General features: G+C 37.8%; 2 protein-coding genes across 4 annotated transcripts in view; one reads left to right on the top strand and one right to left on the bottom strand.

The window, feature by feature from the left end:
• Nucleotides 1-2,671, top strand: part of LOC144654852 (ATP-binding cassette subfamily C member 4-like) — a 57,012-nt gene extending 54,341 nt beyond the window's left edge. For all 3 annotated transcript variants that reach the window (XM_078515074.1, XM_078515075.1, XM_078515073.1), the window contains one exon: nt 1,150-2,671. In XM_078515074.1, the coding sequence (XP_078371200.1) occupies nt 1,150-2,069 (920 nt within the window). In that variant the 3' untranslated portion in view covers nt 2,070-2,671. The remainder of the gene's footprint in view (nt 1-1,149) is intronic.
• A 2,180-nt stretch (nt 2,672-4,851) lies between these two features.
• LOC144654171 (QRFP-like peptide receptor) lies at nt 4,852-7,344 on the bottom strand. The gene has a single exon (XM_078514264.1). The coding sequence runs from the start codon at nt 7,318-7,320 to the stop codon at nt 6,052-6,054; it is 1,269 nt and encodes a 422-aa protein (XP_078370390.1). The 5' UTR covers nt 7,321-7,344; the 3' UTR covers nt 4,852-6,051.
• Nucleotides 7,345-19,137: the final 11,793 nt, after the last annotated feature.

Here is a 19,137-nt window from a genome sequence, read left to right as displayed (position 1 = left end):
TGACCCACACTGGTACAAATGCAGTGTCAAAGAGGCAATTCACATAAGACTTCACCCTAATAATATCAACAGGGATAATGGAATTGAAATTCCTGAAGCATGGATGCCCACGATCAAAAGACACAACAACAGGAGAACTGTACGACAGCGGACCGCTGAGGGAACAACAGGACACAGAAACAGCGAGGATCGAAATGCATCAATCACAGCTGTTGAAAACCAACCAATCACAGCGCGACAGCGTGCTTTATAAGTTCACGCACAACCAGTCGACCTAATCGCCTGATGAACACTAGCAGTGTGCAGTCGAAACGTCGCGATCTCCATCACACGTGACTACGTACGTCGTGAGACAAACGAAAAATACTTTATTATTATTATTATTATTTTCATCCAACGTGACGTATACCAAAAGTTAGATGTTTGGACATACTATACATCCTATAAGTTTTTTGTGATTGCTTAAATATTCTGGAAGTTACATAGGGTTACAGAACCCACATACCCCGACGGAAGGTCCAAAAAAACGGGTCTGAATATGGTTTATGAACATGATCTTTCCCTTCCTGTCCTGTCACTTGCACAACACGTTTGTGGTATGCAGTAAAAACCCGCGTATAAGAACTAAAATTGAAGAACGTGTTAGGCTTAAATTTTCATTTTAATTCCCCTTTTCATGAGAACCTATTTAGCCTAAAATTTTCAATAGGTTGTTATAATTATTGTACAAAAATGAAGGCACAGATTAAATGTAACACAGCAATTTTTTGACACTGCAGCATGGAAGACATGCATTCTAGTACTTTGGAAAAATAAATTTACTGTATGGTTATCATCTTAATTAACTCTATTCTAGATAATTATTTAATACAGCAATATATTCAGTTCCATATCACATATATATGCCCTGTAGTTGTTTTCTGTGCTGATCGCTAGTGCCCCCTATCATATTAAGATGACCTATTTAAGAACCTAAGTAGCCTAAAATCCCACTAAACACCGATTTCTATAAGAACCTATTAAGGCTAAGTTGGAAAAATCTAGGTTCTTATACTTGGGGACTATGGGGTTTAATTTACTGTCATCAATGATTCAGTGGATCAATATCAAGTCATTACCGATTTCTATTATATGGCTCTTCGCTATCAGGTATCACTGCTTTGTCACTTGTCTACACCCTCCAACTTGCAGTTGATACGTCACAGTATGGCGTCAGACAGTGCTCCGAGGTTGAAAATTACATGACGTCTGTAGAACGTGTCATCACATATGCGCACATTGAGCAAGAGCCTGGGTATGAGTGCCATCACCAACCTCCAAATGGCTGGCCAGAGCACGGTCGAGTACAACTGAAGAACTTGGGCCTAGTCTACTATGAGGGTGCACCAGAGATACTTAAAAATGTCAGTTTTACTGTTGATTCACACGAGAAAATTGGAATTGTTGGTCGCACGGGAGCTGGCAAGTCGTCATTGGTCTCAGCTCTGTTTCGCATGCCTCAACCGACTGGTCATGTCATTATTGATGGCGTCGATATAAGTGACATTAACATACAAAGCTCACGCCGAGCGATGTCAGTCATTACCCAGAATCCTGTTCTGTTTAATGGCTCACTGCGCTTGAATTTGGATCCTTTTGAGGAGTACGAAGACAAGGAATTGTGGGATGCATTAGAGGAAGCGAGTTTGAAGTCCACGGTGAAAAAGTTACCTCAACAACTGGGTGAGGATATTAAAGAAAGTGGAGCAAACTTCAGCGTCGGTGAAAGACAACTTCTGTGTCTGGCTCGCGCTTTATTGAAGAAGGACAAAATTATTGTCATGGATGAAGCAACGGCCAACGTCGATTACAAAACAGATCAATTAATTCAAGAAACTATTCGAACAAAATTTCAACATTGCACGGTCATGACAATTGCACATCGATTGAACACCATTATAGATTACGATCGTGTTCTGGTTTTGGAAAACGGTCAAATTGTTGAATACGACAAACCGGAACGTTTATTGCAGAACAAAGGAGGGCAATTTTCCATACTTTATCATGGTTATGATACAGATACATATTAGAATAACTGTAGAGGGGGTGGGAGTTTTAAGAAATCGACAGAGTGCTCCTCGATCTTGTACTAAAATTCCCTCAGTACCGGCTCTATACTTTGAAGGAATATTTATTTTTTTGTTTTTGACTTATTTTTTGGGAAGACACGCGACTTTAACGAATTGACTTTAACGCGACTTTAACGAATCTTGGGGGAGCAGGGATGGCGCAGTGGTGACAGCGCTCGCCTCGCACCAATGTGGCCCGGGTTTGATTCCCGGACCCGGCGTCATATGTGAGTTGAGTTTGTTGTTGGTTCTCTTCCTTGCTCCGAGGGTTTTTCTCCGGGTTCTCCGGTTTTCCTCCCTCCACAAAAACCAACACTTTCAAATTCCAATTCGATCGGGAATACACGGCCTCACAAGCTTATAGCTTTAAACCTCACCATGTCTAAATAAAGGTCATTTATTTTATTTATTTATTTTCTTAATAGAAAAATGAGAATAAGTAGAAATAAGTTTACGAACACAGGAGACAAACGCCTGTATACTAGGCCTGGACTGACACGAAATTCGGGAAACCCATTTACTTGTTTTTCAGTTGTGCAAAAAACTCGTATTCTGACAGTCTGAAATACTGTTATACGAATGGTCTTTTCATGTAAGCTGTCAAGGAAATCATCGATTAAAAATTAAAGTTTTAACCGTTACTCAGAGGATGTCGATGTTGATATATGACTTCAGTGTCAAGTTAATTATTTTTGTTTATTATTGTCTGTTGAGGGTTAAACTGGACCTTTGTGTATACGTCTGCATGATTGCAGTATCTACAGTTCCTAGCTGTGCCGTTTATATCTGAGGAAATAATGATTCAAGGCTTCCTCTGGGGGTATTAATTTCCAAACCGCCTTTTAGCCCATTAAGTCATGATATTAACACATCTCATTAGTCGTTTCTTGGGGTATTCTCAGATATGTCCAGGATTGAACGCTAATGAGATGCGCGTTCCTCATGACAGGCATCACAAAGTGTCCTTACTAATAAAAATGCACCAAAACACACTAAATTTTGTCAAATATGAAGTAATATGGAAATGTCAGATAACACAGTTAAACATGAAGTACTTATTAAACAATATTCGCTGGCTCATGGGACCAGTGGGAGAGTTTGATTTTTTTTTTTATATTAGTGAAAAAAAAAAGGTTTTCTAACTTTTGTCTTTAAGGTCGCGGGGGACACCTTAGGCTCATCATTATGCATTTATTTAAAGCGTATGCACGAAGTACAACGACTGACATCGACAACTTTACGAGATATTTATGACTGGACAAAAATATGGGCGCGTGCGCGTGATTTGTAAAAAATCCCTGTTTCTTTGATATTTTAACCAATTTAAAACAACACTTAGCGATATACGTTCATATAGTTTGTAGGAAGTGTTTGAGCTTATTTTCATCTAAATTTGAATATTTCTGCAACTCAGAGTAATCACAAAAATATTCGGCATAAACAATCGTGTCCTATTTAAAAACGCATTGTTCTCACCATAAAAGCGTGGAATATAATTACCTTAATTACATCTCTCCTTGGCAAAATGATCGTATTTAGGTCGGGACACCTTCGGAAATCTCAAAGTTTGGACTTTTCCGACAATTTTGTGGCAGAGAATACAGCACGGATACAGAACTTCATGACTTACCACTGCAGATAGGTAAACTATGAATACTGAAGTGTGTCATAACAGAAGCGGAATTTTAAAAGAGCGCTTTTAGAAAGAGGTAGAAGACATTAAATTCAAATTTGCGCACTTTCCTAAGTGCGCAATTAAAAAATCCGCTTCTGTTATGACACTCTAGAGGTATTGACGGATTAGTTTTTGACAAGATCACAGTGTGCTGTCTCCTACTCGTTCCACAAACTCTGCCACAAAATCATATTTTTCCCAATTTGGCACTCACGAGGCTATAACATCGCCGTTAAATACAATCTATCAAATAAAAGACGACATTCACAATCTTTCATCATTTCTTTGTGTCTGTGAAAAATTTGAGCTTAATCGCACCCATAACAGCTGAGAAATAAACGTTTTAAATGATGCAGGTCAAGCAAAATTTCCCTTCATGAATTTATTCATGCTGTAGGTATCCCCCGCGACCTTAAAGCAGCGAAAATTTCTCCGGAAAGGTTTTTGGTGTCAATATGTGGTGTTTGTTATGAAATAAAACCATCACGGAAATGGTAATGAAAACGTGCACGTGGCGATAGAATATTCCCGCGCCGTTCAGAGCTATTGTTCTTGCTCTACTGTTTCGAGGTTGTTTGTTGACTTGGTCGTTCTTTGTTTTACCTCATTTACAATCCCCATGTGGGCCAGTTGAAAATCGTGGTACAATCATTTGCTTTTCAGCACTAAAAAGTAGCACGGCATCACAAAATTCTGCGTTCTTATAACTACGCGACGATGACGAAATTTTCGGATAAACACACTGCTTTTAGATTTTTAGTTAAGAGAATTGAACCCCTATATAATAAGTGATTCCACGGCATGGTAGTCGTGATTGCCATAGCTTTCATTTCGCGGGAAAAGATTGCCTGTTGCATTATCGTCCAAAAACCGCTGACATCGTGAATTGAGTGCGTTGCAAGTTGTGAGAGCATCGCTACTCGGTACCAGACCTCGTTTATATCCTCCGCCCCTGCTGAAAATTCTAGACAGGAAAACCTAAAAACTAAAGAAGAACGACAGTTTCTTTCTACTAGGGTACATGGCTCTCTGTATGTGTTGTACAAATAAAAGACAAGACAACGAAAGTATCTGTCAGAACAACTTTACTCTATTATTAATTCTTTCCTCAAAGATTAAGCAAAAGAGTCACGAGGTACACATACACACTTTTCTTTCTCTTTCTCAATGTCTTAGTTCCACTTTCTATTATATTTATGGACGCCATTATTGATTAATTTGAATAAGAATTTTCGGCGGCTGTCAGGATCGATGGGATGTGACACCAATGAAAATGTTTTTGAGATACTGATCGGTCAAGAAATCAACTGAACGGATTTTTTTTATTCAGAACTGTTCATTGCATCAGTTTTCCCATTGTTTCACTATTTGTAACTTCAAGGAAGGGCAAAAATATCAGTATTAAATGTCTCTTTTGATTAGACATGTTTAAAGCTAGAGCGGTTTTCACGTGAGTGTCGAAAGTATTTTGCATTTGCTTTGATTTTGCATTACTACCTTTAGTGGTTGGTTTAGATAGCTCATACCATTTCCTCAACCTGAATCAGAGGTACAACCAAGACCAATCGTGACTCACTCACATACGTTTTCCGCGCTTCGCGCAATCTACACGTATTTGCTTTGAGTTTTCAGGATCGGTTAACTGGATTGTTAGCGTCATTTGTGAATGGTCAGTTAAAACCCACTCTATTATCTTAGTTGTTTTCTATGTAAGAAGCAACATGTTCATAGGACGTCACAGATCGATAGAAAAGCTTTAAAAACTCTAAGCTCTCGATCCACCTAAATCTTCTTCAATCTTAGCCATCTTTGGTCCATATCTTGCCTCGTACCCAGTCGCTCGCGATCGCTGAGGATATTCTGTTGAGGAGGCAGGTTCATCTTGGTTTATTATATATATCTGGTGTTTTTCTACGTCAATAAACTATTTTTTGGCCGCTCCCTTTAATTTGAAGCCAATTTTGTGCAACGTCAATTAAGACACTGAATTTAATGTACTGTGCCATGGCTTTCTTAATAAATATATATCTATTTTATGTATCTATAATATATTTTATACCATTGTTCACTCGATGGCTAAGATTATGATTTTAAAGGACTGGTCAAACTCATTTTAATTGTCAGGAGAACCCATTCTTCCGGAGTGTTGCATCAACCGGTCTCAACACCATTGCAGAAGCCTATATAGAATTTGTCAGAAACATATTGAATGATCGTGTTTCATTAAGATGCTAAGCCAAAGTTTTTAAGCTTTGTATGTGACCATTGTTAAGGCTCGGCAGGCTTCAAATCTTTAGACAGTTTCTTTGGTGCAAAATTCCTCATAGAGAACTGATTCATTACGGCAACAGCACTGAATCGGCGTTTTCCACTGAATCCATGGTTAGCTTCGACAATCGTAGCTCTGTTTGGTCTCGTAACTGTGCTGTATCGGCGTTTTTCGTTTCCATGGTTACGTTCGACCATCGTAGATCTGTTAGATCTTGTAAGCCATGTGGTATTTGACGAGCTCCGGCGTCGGCTGTAAGTCCTACTAAACCCTAAATTGTCTGCAGGGATCGTAGAACAGGTCCAAGCAGCTTTAAACCCTTCTCGATATTTTTTGTGAAACAGTGCATACAGATATGGGTTTACAGCCGAGTTAGCATGTCCTAAGAAAAGCGATGTGAAATAAAAGCTCATCGACGAGTCAAAACACGGCATTTTGTGATAGGCGAAGAAGAAGATAAATTGGTAGACGTAAAGAGGAAGCCAACAGGCGCAAAACAGAGTTATTACTGTTATTAACATTTTAACGACTTTTCTCCTTAAGGCTCGACTTCTGATCTCGTCTCGACTCGAGCGAAATCCTGGTATTTGCCTTCGCCACAGTTTAGAGACAATGATTGAATACATTACGACCATCGTTAGCAAAGGGAAGACGTATAGTGTTATAAAGAGAACTAACGTGTAGTCTTTTGCTGCTGTGACAGGATTAAAGGCAGGGCTCCAATCTTCGATGCATATCTCGTACCCTTCAGGTCCAACAATGACCCTTTGGGCGTACAGAAAAGGGGCCATGACGGATAGAGAAATGGCCCAGGTGGCTCCAAGCACGAATCTGGCTGCGAAGAATGAAGGGCGCCTCCTGAATGGGAAAATGATGGCCCAAAAACGATCAAATGTAATTGCCAACAGAGTCAGGATCGAGCTGGCCACGGAGACGCTTTGAAAAAAGACAACAATCTTGCAAATCGCCGCACCAAAGATCCACCTATATCCTAAATACAGCTGTGTTATCATGTTTGGCATGCCCAAAAAGGTTATAAGTAGATCGCTTGCGGCCAAGTTTCCAATGAAGAGATTGGTGACGCTTCTCATACTGTTGTTTCGCCAGACCGTGAATATGACGATAGAGTTGCCAATAAGCGAAAGCAGAATGATTATACAGTACGCGATAGTCTTTGTGACTTGTGTCACGATTGTTTCTTGGTACAGCAGGCAAGCGAAACCGGTAGTCTCATTCGCAGTGGAGTTGACGTTATCAGCCGCATCCATCTTTTATTGCTGACTTTAGTGTGTTCAAATTATTTTGCGGAAATCTGCGCAGAACAGTTAGTCCTCTGCTATGAAGGCCACTCACGAGCCGCAATCTGCAGTGCACGCTGCCGAATCCAGTTCTGACTTGTCAGCTTTTAATCTACAAAAAAAATGATAAAAACGAACGGTGTCAGTTTTGCTTGGTTCTGATCGATTGCATGTAAATCTTGTCTTCCTCGGTGTTGCCGCAGTAGAAACAGCTGTGACCCGACAATATTAACACTGAGTGTATAACAGATTAGTGTACATAGTAACTGCAGAAGTGGGCGATTTTTTAAAACGAAAATTTAATTATGCTGAGCATGGCAAGCGCGATATATTAAAAAATCATTTTAGCACCTTTGCTGTGGTCGAATGACTACAGAAATAAATAATTGCGGTGGCTTTTTGAGCTTAAGTTAACCCCACTACGTTTACTTTAGTGGTCTCAATATAACTTAATAATTGTATTGAACTATATTATTTCGCTTAATTTAAAAAACGTTGACTCAGCTTTATGCCAGGGTATAACTTAATTGCCACAGAATAATTCTCAAACCAAACTGCAATATCTAAAACATTTTCAGAGTGTAACATTTCGTTTTTGATATGTTATGCTAAGCTCTTCGCTTGGCACTCGTATGGCAAAAGTTGTTTCACTTTTATCTATCGCAGATGAACGGCGCCAGTGAGCTGTGGAAATATATATACAGCTGAATATACGCATTGTATTTAGCTAAGATGATTAAAAATAATGTTGAAACATGTTTGTAAATGCCGTGCTCATCGAGTGGAGCCAATTTTGCTAAAAATGTTCTTTTCCATCATAGGTACACCCTGCTTTAAAAAATACGCTAGCCGTGATACTGTCCTAAGGAAAGGTGAAGAAAGTCTACGTGAACAAAAGGTTCAAATTAAGTAAAAGCTGATCTTTTCACTGAAAACGAATTAGTAAATTTGCCGCCGAATTTACAATTTATAATTAATTTTGCCGGCTACTGTAGACACTTACTGTATTTAACTTCACCGCCAACCCGGCTGACCAAAAAACGTACAATGTATTCCTCGTTAATGGCACAAAAGAAGCCATAGTACTTACATGTTTTTCGCACCCTCGGCGTAGAAATCACCGTAAGCACTAGCTGTACACCCCCTCAGATTATTAATTTTTGTGTCCAAACGGAAGCTCGAACAGCATGGAAGATCTGAACTAAGACATAACGAGAAAGCTTGCGTGCTGCGAAGATAATTTCTTTTTATGATTTAGATAGAAAACGTTGCTTAAATTTTAGTTGTTGTTTTCGAAAAAGTGAGAAACTGAATGATTCACAATCAATGAATGAAGTCGCCTTTATTTAGCTTACGGCAACACGTCCTTTCTAAAAGGCAAATTGTGTTTTGCAGAAACAAATCTCAAACTTACACAAACGAGATTCGTTTTGAGCAGAAACCCATAATGAGTTTCTGTTTTAAGCTAATGAAAGCAAATAGATCAGAGTCTCCTTAATTGCGTAACCACTGTTAAAGCGATCCAATAATAATTTTAAGAAAAGGGTATTTCTTTTAAGACGTCCTTAAATTACTTTAGGTAACTGTATTTAATTAGTGAGAACTTAATCTATATGCAGAGCCACTGGGCATATATAAGACCGGTAAACTAACTTAACGATAAGCACCAGCCACGAATGGGGGATATCACTTTGGGAAAATAAAATAAAAAAAATGTTAAAACCCTATCCTTGTTTGATTTCGTTATTTCATATGGAAAATGAATGTTGCTCATTTTAATAGCATTCAGCTGCCATTGGAAAAGGTGGCGTATTTTTTTAAAGCCAGTTGCACGCACGTTCAAAGAGAAATGGTACTCGGTTGTATCAAAAATTAAAAATCCCCTTGGTGCGAAATAAAATATCCTAAGTATTGAGTTTGCCGTCCAACGAATTACAATGACACTGCAAGAAAATTAATCTGTTTGAATTAGCATTTAATTTATTTCTGGTACTGTGTCTGTCTAGCTCACCAGGTTTAATTATAAATCGCATCCCTAGCCAGTCTTCATGAATAGTTCCTCTGATTAATCCGATTCGAATCTTTCTGGCTTTGTTTAAGATTAATAAGAGCAGAGCAGAGCAGAATTCAGCTTTGTTGATATCAACGTGTTTCTTCGTTTCGGTCTACAGTCTCTGACATATTTTTTACATCGAGAAATAGCAAAAACATGGCCTTTGGACTCGACAAAAAAACTTAAATCTGACACAAACAGACTAAAATCGAACATCAGGTGCAATCCCTATAATGGCAAATGTCAGAAATCCACTGAGACATTCCAAGATGCTACTTGTGCTTTATATTTTACTATTTTAATTGATTATTTTTTTGGCAGAAAATCTCAAATTTTATCAAAACAATATTTTTTGTAAAGGTTTCTTGACAGCAACAAAATAGTCACTTACAAGTGTTGTAAATGACTGAATTGTACAATTACTGAACTGGTAGCTTGGCGTACGCAATTGCCTGAACTGAGCGAGCTTCCCCTAACAAAAACAAACTTATTTTCAGTTTTATCGCTTGGAGTTTTTGTGATTCCTCTTTATCTAATTGAGCTCAAGAGGACTGACAATTTGCTTCCTCGTTTAGGTTTTTCGGCCATTTTGTCGTTATGAAAATAGTTTGCAGTTGTAGATGGAAGTGCTCCGAGTTTAATAAACGGCGCTTGAAGTGCTGGCAGGCAGCAAGAAAATGGCGCGAACAGTTAAATGGTTTCCAGTTCTGATAGGCTAGCTATGTTATTTTCGTGTTTCTGATTGGAGCAGGACAGCGCTAAACAAAGTCAACTTAAGCTCGCTGCATTTTCTATTTTAGCTAAGGATGGGCCGATACTGGTTTTTCAAAACGATACGATATCGATACGATATTTGCCTTTTTTCTCGATATCGATCTCGATATCGATATTATGACGTCATTTCCGTCCTGATGCCATTGGTTTGTCACGTGACCATACAAAGGACAGACCTGCCATTATAAATGTTAGCCAAGAATGCTGATTTTGATCTTTTTATTTTACTGTTGCATCAGCAATGTGTGGACATAAAGTCAAGGCAAGAAAAATTCAAGAACATCAATATTTCTTTGAGCAAAATTGTATTTTTCAACCGCAGGTGCTGACCATGAGACTGCAGGCTCAGGTCACGTGTGCAGTATCGAAAGCGTATCGAAAGTGCGATATTTTTCGAAAGTATCGATACTTTTCAAAATTGTCAAAATATCGATGTATCGAATATTTGGTATCGAGTATCGGCCCATCCTTAATTTTAGCCCGCAAAATACGCCACAATCGGACCGATAATAGATGTTATTGCTTCGCTCCTTTTCCCCAAGGTGCGGAATAGGGCCAGATAGATGCTTTTAGCACACATTTAATGTTTATGCTTCTTATCTATATTTAGTTATATTTCTATAGACCAATGCAATATAATTAAAATGTTTGTTTCGCTAGGTGCAGCTGATTGCAAATAGGCAGGACCTGTATACAGTAACTGATGAGTTTCCGAGCGAAGTTTTCTAAAATATTTCTACATGATACAAAATTCCAAAAATGTACAACAAACTTGATGATCAGCTGAATGAGATACTTAATTTCCACGTTTTGTAGAAACTGGGTAGTTGAGACAGTAAAGTATTTTAAATAACTATTAACGTAAATTATCGATAGCCTAAAAACACATGAATAATATATTTGGTATATTTTGATTTGGTACTACGCGTGAAAGTCGAAAAAACTTGCATAAAAAATTCCCTAGCCTGACCCACTATCAGCTCGTTTGAAAAATTGGAGTTGATTACAAACAATCAAAGAGTTTTCTCTTCATGGATCACTTGATAATCACTTTAAGCCTTTGGACATCGATCACATGTACAAATTTAGTCGAATTGCCTCACCCTGACCTTGTTCGTCTTTCTTATCTACTATAGCCGATTGTTTTAAAAATTTAAGGGCCTCAAACACAGTGTTGAGTCACGAAGCGAAAAGAAAATTTCAGCTCACGAACTGAGCGAATTTCTTCCAGATGACGCGAGATTGCGGTGAAATGAAATCAAAGTATGCAACCTTCTTTTTCATTTACACTCTCAGAACTTTTTGCTTTTCTTTTTTTCACAGATGCCATAAATTATCGGTGTTCTATTTTGAGACAGGCAGGCACCTTTTCTTTTCATTAAAATTCTTCCCTTATCGTTTAAGAAACCAGTTGTTTGACGAGAATTTAATGGTATAGTTATCAGATTTGCAGCTATTTTCTCTGTACTAAAGTGTTGATTGCCCAGAATCCTGACAGATCTTTAAGTGTTATTGTGTGTTATAAGCGTCAATGAGCTCGTTGATAAAAATGGTTTAGAAACACTTTAGTGAAACGAAGAATTTCACCCCTTGTTTTTTCCAAATAATTAAAAAAAAAAACTTCAAAAGTTTTACATGGCAATTAATGCCAGCGCACGCTTCAAGGCACGCGCGCAAAAACAACATTAGTGTTGAATAAATACATAAAACAACACAAAAACAACGAGGACCTTTAAATTGATTTTAAACTTCATAATGAAAGGAATTGCCGATACTCAAGGTATGTTCTAAAAACATTAGCCGCATCGCAGGTGCCGGAACGACACGAAATATCCAGAAGTGAAATGACTAGGTCTTTTCATCGTAGCTAAGCCTTGTCTTGTTCCATTTCGACTTTAATTATTAGTAATTAGGTTCGGTGCTAAATTGTTGACGAAATTCATTGAAATTTTTGACATCCTGATCCATTCCCCACTGTGACCTAACGTAAAAATATCAGGCTTGCTTTGCCTGCGGCCATAAAGAACCAATACATCTCAATTATCAAATAACGCGATATCTTGGCCACATAGCGGGCAACAGGCGGACTATATTCCTTTCACATCAATAAAACTAAGATTTCCTTAAATTAGCACGTTAATACCTAAGACATTCAACAAGATATTGCACAAAACTGAGACAGTTGTAAAGTATCAAGAGAGTCACTTTTATTAGTGGCTTCCAACAGTTCGGCGGAATTGCAAAAAGGTTTCTAAGTAGAGCGAAACATTTTTTCATTGTGCTTCTCTGTCGATTCATGCTGTTTATTTGCGTTAACACAAACAGCAAATAGCTTGGACGACTGAATAAGATAACGAAAACAATAATGTACCGACGGCGCGCTTTACATTGTAAGATCATAGAGTGTTTGGTTATAAAATGAATTCATTGAACGTGTCTTACATAGTGTTTGACTAAACTTACGAAGTTGCACGGAGTACAAGTCAATTTCAATCAAGGGACAGACGCATCGCGTGTTATTAATTCAACCGGTAACAATTTATTGCAGTTATAAGCCCTACATGACAACAGCATTTGTAAACTGGTATGGCTTTGAATTAAACTTCCCACTGAGGGAACACAAACTCGAGCCCACGGAACAAATAAATACGGATATAGCTTTATCCTAACAAGCTGAAGTATATATTGTTTATATGTAACCTACCACTTGTGATGCTTAACAGCGTGTTCTTCCCTCCGTTATGCGCCGAGGACGCTATAGATACAGCTTCACTGATTCATATGTGATACGTGAAAGCAAACTGGCGCCAGGCCTAATGACCCGACACTCTGTCTGTTAAGACATTCGGTATGATAACGACCAATAAGCCGGATTTCCTGTGTTTATCCGTTAAGTTATTGACTTCAATTTTACTCTGAAGACCCCTCGGTTTCACTTTAACAAAATAATATCCTTTACAAGTACGACAGCTTCGCTTATCTCGAGTAAATTGGTACATTTTTGTGTGAGCTTAACCACCCTAACTACCATTTCAAAGACTTTTAATCTTAGAGGCGCCATCTGTTTCAATAATGGCCCTAATATAAAACACTTTTTGTCCCAATATGGAAAAGATTTGTCTACAGTCAACTATTCTTCCGCCTACTAGCTGCGACATAATGGCGTTTTTGTTATGACAAAAATTAAATCAAATTCATCGCAAAATGGCTAACGGTCTTTGGCAAAAATCAAATGTGTTCTGACAAGGTAATTTTAGAAAATGTTGATTGCATTCGGTAAGGATCAGTAGATATCTACATGGTTGAAGAATTCTAAGAATAAACGGGACTTGTAAATCGACCAGTTGCGCCTGGACTTTTTACTCTCACTTAGTTGTTGTTCTATGCCTAGAAACAGAATCACTACGAGAGGGCGCGTTTTCTACAATAGAAGTCAGATTTCATCAATTCAACGAGATCAGATTTACAACAAGTAACTCACCACATGCAATCTCTTAGCTGCTACGAAGCTTAAGTTAGGCGATCGATTTCAAGGCTATCTTTGAACTAAAAAAAAAATTAAAAAAAGAAGGAGCCAACCATTTAATGGACAACAGCTTAACGTAATAGTTGACATTTATTAAAATGTCCGAGTAATGCAATTACTTAGCTAACTCAGGCTTCTTTGCGCCATGCTGTGCATAAGATCCAGGGTTTCTGTGATCAGGTGCGGCGTTTTACGGATAGGATGATTGGCCCCATGCTCATCCCCTATACTTGGAGGGCCAGGGCTATTCTCTCCCCCTTAAGCTTGTCCCAGATGCCGTAGCTGTTTGGGTGCAGCAATTACTTGGCTATATAGCTTACATTTCTATGGCGACTATGTTTCCAAAGAACAAAAAATGAGACAAAAATTCAAAGGGTGTTTTACCAAAATGTTTCACTAAGTGAGATTTTGGTTCTTAAGTAATTATTCCTCAATTCTTGAATACATCCTTATATTTTTCTCGTTTTTTCCCAACAACTTTGTGATTTTTTGAAAATTTTTTAAAATTCCAAAATCCAAGACGGCGGACTTTTGACAGTATATGACGTCGTTTTGGCAAGGAATGACGTCATAATTTGGTACTCAATTACCACTAATAGGAACATTTTAGGATGTTTTACACACCTTTCAAGGCTTATTACTATACGCTATTAAAATACTAGAGATACAAAGGAGGTCAATACAAGATGACGGACTTGGCGTAAGTAGGGCGCATTCCACCCCAACCCCCTTTCCCCGCCAGGCTCGCGAGCGAAAAAAAGCCCAAGCTAACAGAGTTTTAAATTTGCCGTAAAATCTAGTTTTTTTTCTCTCTCTGAGTCGAATGACAGTTTGCCGTTGAGTTGGCTTTGCCATCAAACAATCGCCGGCATCAAACACTGTATAACCATGAAAGCAATATATTCCTAATCAGCTCGCAATTATCTCGGTGTCAGAGTTATGCTTCAGCCAAGACGGCCATTCAACTCCGACTAAAACCATAAAAAATATTGAATATTTCTGAAATGAAACAAGATTTTTTGAAACTGTAAAACCATGACATTCTTTAATTGTGAAAGGAATGAATTGTTTACTTTTAGCGTCATACACCTAATTGCAATAACGTTGTCACAGAAAAAAGAAAATAGAAAAAAGGTAATTAGGAATTAATTAGCGTAGTTTCATAACTGGAAGCATTTGCAGAAAACTCACGAGTTTTTATCTGCACACTTTAAGTCCACTTTTTATGCTGTAACAAGATAAATTGATTTATTCGTATTTTGAGGTCATTTGTACGAATAAATTTCATGCGTTTGCTTAATTAATTCCTATTTGACTTTTTCCTTTTTACTTTTTACAATGACAACCTTATTGCAATTAGGTGTATGTATATTTATGCACTAGTATCTTTAAAATTAGCTTTGTGGAATGCCAGGTATCAAATTATGGAATTATAAAATACGGTGGGTACAGTAGGTAATATTCTGAGCGGGTAGGGGTAAGAAACATGTCGGTGAAAATCGTGTTTGTAATTTTGTTGAGGGAGTGACTAGTATCAGTCGCAACAACATTAAATTTGCTCGTCTCTCGGTGTCAGACGGCTAAGCTATAACAGAGTTTGTCAAGATTGCGTTTATCTTTGACTAAAAACATAAAAAATATCCATCGTTCAAGTTTTCATGATAATTACAAAAGCCAGAATCACTTCGAACTGCAAAAATGTCCAAATTTTATAACGTCAGTGTAGAGGCATTGCACTCCTTATTACACCAATTTCGTCGCCTCGTTTTTGTTGCCGTTGCCTAAATATTTTGCTATAAGAAGCTTAATGTAATTCTTGTGATTCTATAGTAATCTGGTCTTTGATTACCTACAATTTGTGATTAATAAATTTGCTTATCCATTTCCTAGAGTATCCTTTTTTTCACTTATGCATGTCATTTTCTAAAGCTTCCAATCGATAGCAAATTAAGTACTCTTGAAATGGAAAGCAAAAAAGGAGTGGTTTCTTCTAAAGACATTTGCTTGGATACTATAATGTCTCTTCAGACGTTAAGTTTTAATAATAATAAAAACCTGTTTGCCCGGCCATAAGCAAATACTACCTTTCGTTGTCAAAAACGAAGTCGAATTTTTGTAATTTTTCTCTTAATAAGGCCTTGTTCAACTTCTTTATTTGCTTTCAGTGATATTTTTTCTAAGTAAGAACTGAAGATGTGTCTATGAAGAAGAAATCAATATAAATAGTGTTAATTAAACTAAATCCGTTAAAATAGCTTACCTACTGTACAATTTCCTCCAGTTAAAATTATATCTAGATCATCTTCATGACACAAGAATCTCGGCTCTTCTCAGACTGACTTCTGTTGTCGCTAACAATACCAGACTTGTGAACTGTTTCTTTTCCCGTATTTTAAAATGTATACATGAAGGCTGGCGGGATATTAATCAAGCTAAATATACCGAACAATCGCGATGGATATTTTCGGCCGATTCCAAGAAATAAGACAAAAGTGCGGCTTTCTGGGTCGCCAAAATAATGTGATAATTTAATTTTAAGAATTCATTTCACCGGGGGCGTTTATCTGCCAATTTACCTCTTTTAATTTATCTCTCTGACGTCCCTGAATGTTATCATTTGTTATTCTCCACATAATAAAGGCATTGTTAGATCCGCGGCAATGATACCTAAAAAACGTTTTAATCTCCGACATAAGATTAATTGACTTATATCCTGAATACGAACGAGCTATCTTACTGATAATTGCATCATTTCGCTTGAGTTGAAGGAGATGATTCGTCATTTGATCTCCTTGCAGCGTACCTCTTGGCAATCTCACTTCAAGCATGCAAACAACTAACGGCAAAAGTAAATTTAGAATCGCGCCCCTTGAAATAGACAATAACGTTTGCCAACAAAGAGAAAGAGAACAAAAACGAGAAAATTTCGTTAAATATTTTGTGTTTGAAACAGTGACGTCGGTCTTTCTGATGTGTAAACAAGTCGTTTTAATTTCCCTTCTTCATAAGCGCAAGAAAAACAAAATCAAGATTGGCTTTTCTCGAAGTACTTTGAGTTACGTCAAAAAAAGCAAACAAACACGAGATTTTAGAATCACTTTTCTTACTTGTTTCCTATTCCTTGGCACTTGTTTTGATATGAAATAAGTTTTGTCGGTTTCATGTTTCCCGAGTCGGTAAACAACAGAAGAAACATACTCGAAAGTAAAAAACAGATTTCTAGGTTACACGTCGATGGTAAATGACGATAATTTCTTTGCTATCAAATTTTTAAAACCTCTATGAATACAAAAATAAATCATGTATAGAACAGTTATGGTGTTAAAAATAGCTCGAGTCTTTTTTTTATTGCGCCATTATATTTTATTATTATTTTCTTAGAACGAGCGCAGTTTTAGCCGTCTTGCAAGCTGAAACTAACTACTAAAAATGCTGCAAAGAACATTGTAATTATTTAATAGAGAAGAAGGCTTAATTGACGCTGGTTTTGTATTGTTGTTTTTCTCGACAGGTTTGTTGACCGAGAAAAGCACATGAAATCTGATTTAATCAGAAAAGAACATTCTCTTAAAGGTATATACATAGCTAAGAGCTTAATTATCCTTTTCGATGTACGAAATTTTAATCAGAAATTTTTCCCCGAAAAAATAATCATCGAACAACATCGAACACTTCTGATGAATCAGCAGCAATCAAAAACGATTTTTACAATCACTTCTTAGTTCCCAAAACCTCATATTAACATTTCCGAATTGGAATGACTCTGACGAAACGTTTTTTCTTTAGCTTCACTTATTAGACATTTATGGTCAGGTAAGCTGACTGTTCAAACATGCCATGCAACAAGAGAGGGTAATATCCTCTTGTACCAGTATATGTCACTTGAATCATCTCGAATCTAGTTTTCGTGTATTACGTGATCTTGCTTTTTGTGTTTATCTCTTTGATCGACTCGTTTATCATCTTATCATTTTTACTCAGCGAGGTTTGTAAAATATATATCTATTACTCATATCAGTATTTTCTTCACCTGCTACAGTTCGTGTATGTTCAAGGAGTCAAAACGGTCAGCAAAGCTAAGAACTTAACTACAGAACAAGCTACATATAAAACAACAGAACATCTAACTAACCTTCTCGTGCGTGTCGCAGGGGGATTAAAAACCCGCCTTAGTTAGATCCAGGTTTCTTACTACAAGTTTAACTGGAACTTCTAAAACCACATCACAGAGGACTGCAACTGAGTCTGCTGACAGGTAAATAAATGCAAATACTCTCAAGTGCGCAAACACGATTGGCGTGTAGGCGTGAAATGAAAAATTAGAATTTCGAACTAAATTTCCGAGTTGTTTTGTGACGTCTGACCATTTCACCGTGTTTCCTCGTAGCTGTGGAACTATGATCTATTAGCTCGATATTTTATATGGCTGAGTTATCAATCCGATAAATTATTCAGCACATTCACAAAGGCAATGCGGTTTAGGAGTGTATTGCCCAAATGTCACGGGAATTTCAAGGAAACTCGCTACCGGTGAAGAAGTAGCGTAAACACGTGTATTGCCAAGCAAAGGAATAAAGTTGTTAAATATACGCTATGCTGTTGTTTTGGATCAAGGATGGACAGGACTTGTCATTAACCTTAAAGACCGACGACACAATTGTTTTCCATTCATTTTAAAGTTTAAAAAGTTATATTTATAAGTGATTGATTTTAAAACAGGTACTTGTAAGGTTCAGTTGACATATGACAATGCAAGATATTGTCAAGTAAATTTGTGGTTTCAATCACGGTGACAACATTTTTGCTTTCCCAAATTGTATTTGCTGCTATATTCAACTTGCATCAATTGTCTGTTTCAGAGGTGAAGTATTTTTCAGCCTGCCCGCGTTGTTTTGAAGAACGGCAAGGGCCAACGCCTAAAGCTAGATGTGGATTCCCGTTAAGATGTTTCACCCCTTGCTTTTGAAAAATAATAGCGTGATATTATTATGATTATCAATATTTAGAACGCTGCTCCAGTATAGTACTATAGTGCTCTTTTGTGGCTATTTCCGAAAAAAATTGCGCCTGAGAAGGAGAAGCCACGAGCCAAACGGCCCACACTGCCGGAGCTTATCCCGGTTTCCGTAGCATTAAGCGGCTAGGAATATTTCTACTCTCCCCTGAATGGGATGCTAGTCCATTGCAGGGTTCCCCCCCCCCCCCCCCAGCATTATGTCGCCGGTACCCATTTATACACCTGGGTGGAGAGAGGCACTATGAGAGTAAAGTGTCTTGCCCAAGAACACAACACAAGTGACCCCGGCCGGGGCTCGAACTCGGACCGCTCGATCCGGAGTCCGGCGCACTAACCATTAGGCCACCGTGCCTCCCGCTGCTCCAGTATGCTATATATATATGATAGGGCTCTTTTGTGGCTATTTCCGAAAAAAAT

Source organism: Oculina patagonica, chromosome 5 (genome assembly GCF_052425735.1).
Source record: "Oculina patagonica isolate OP01 chromosome 5, crgOcupat, whole genome shotgun sequence".
In the NCBI taxonomy this organism is placed as follows: Eukaryota; Metazoa; Cnidaria; class Anthozoa; order Scleractinia; family Oculinidae; genus Oculina; species Oculina patagonica.
The sequence above is the reverse complement of the archived record's forward strand: the minus strand, read 5'-3'. Positions and strand labels throughout refer to the sequence as shown.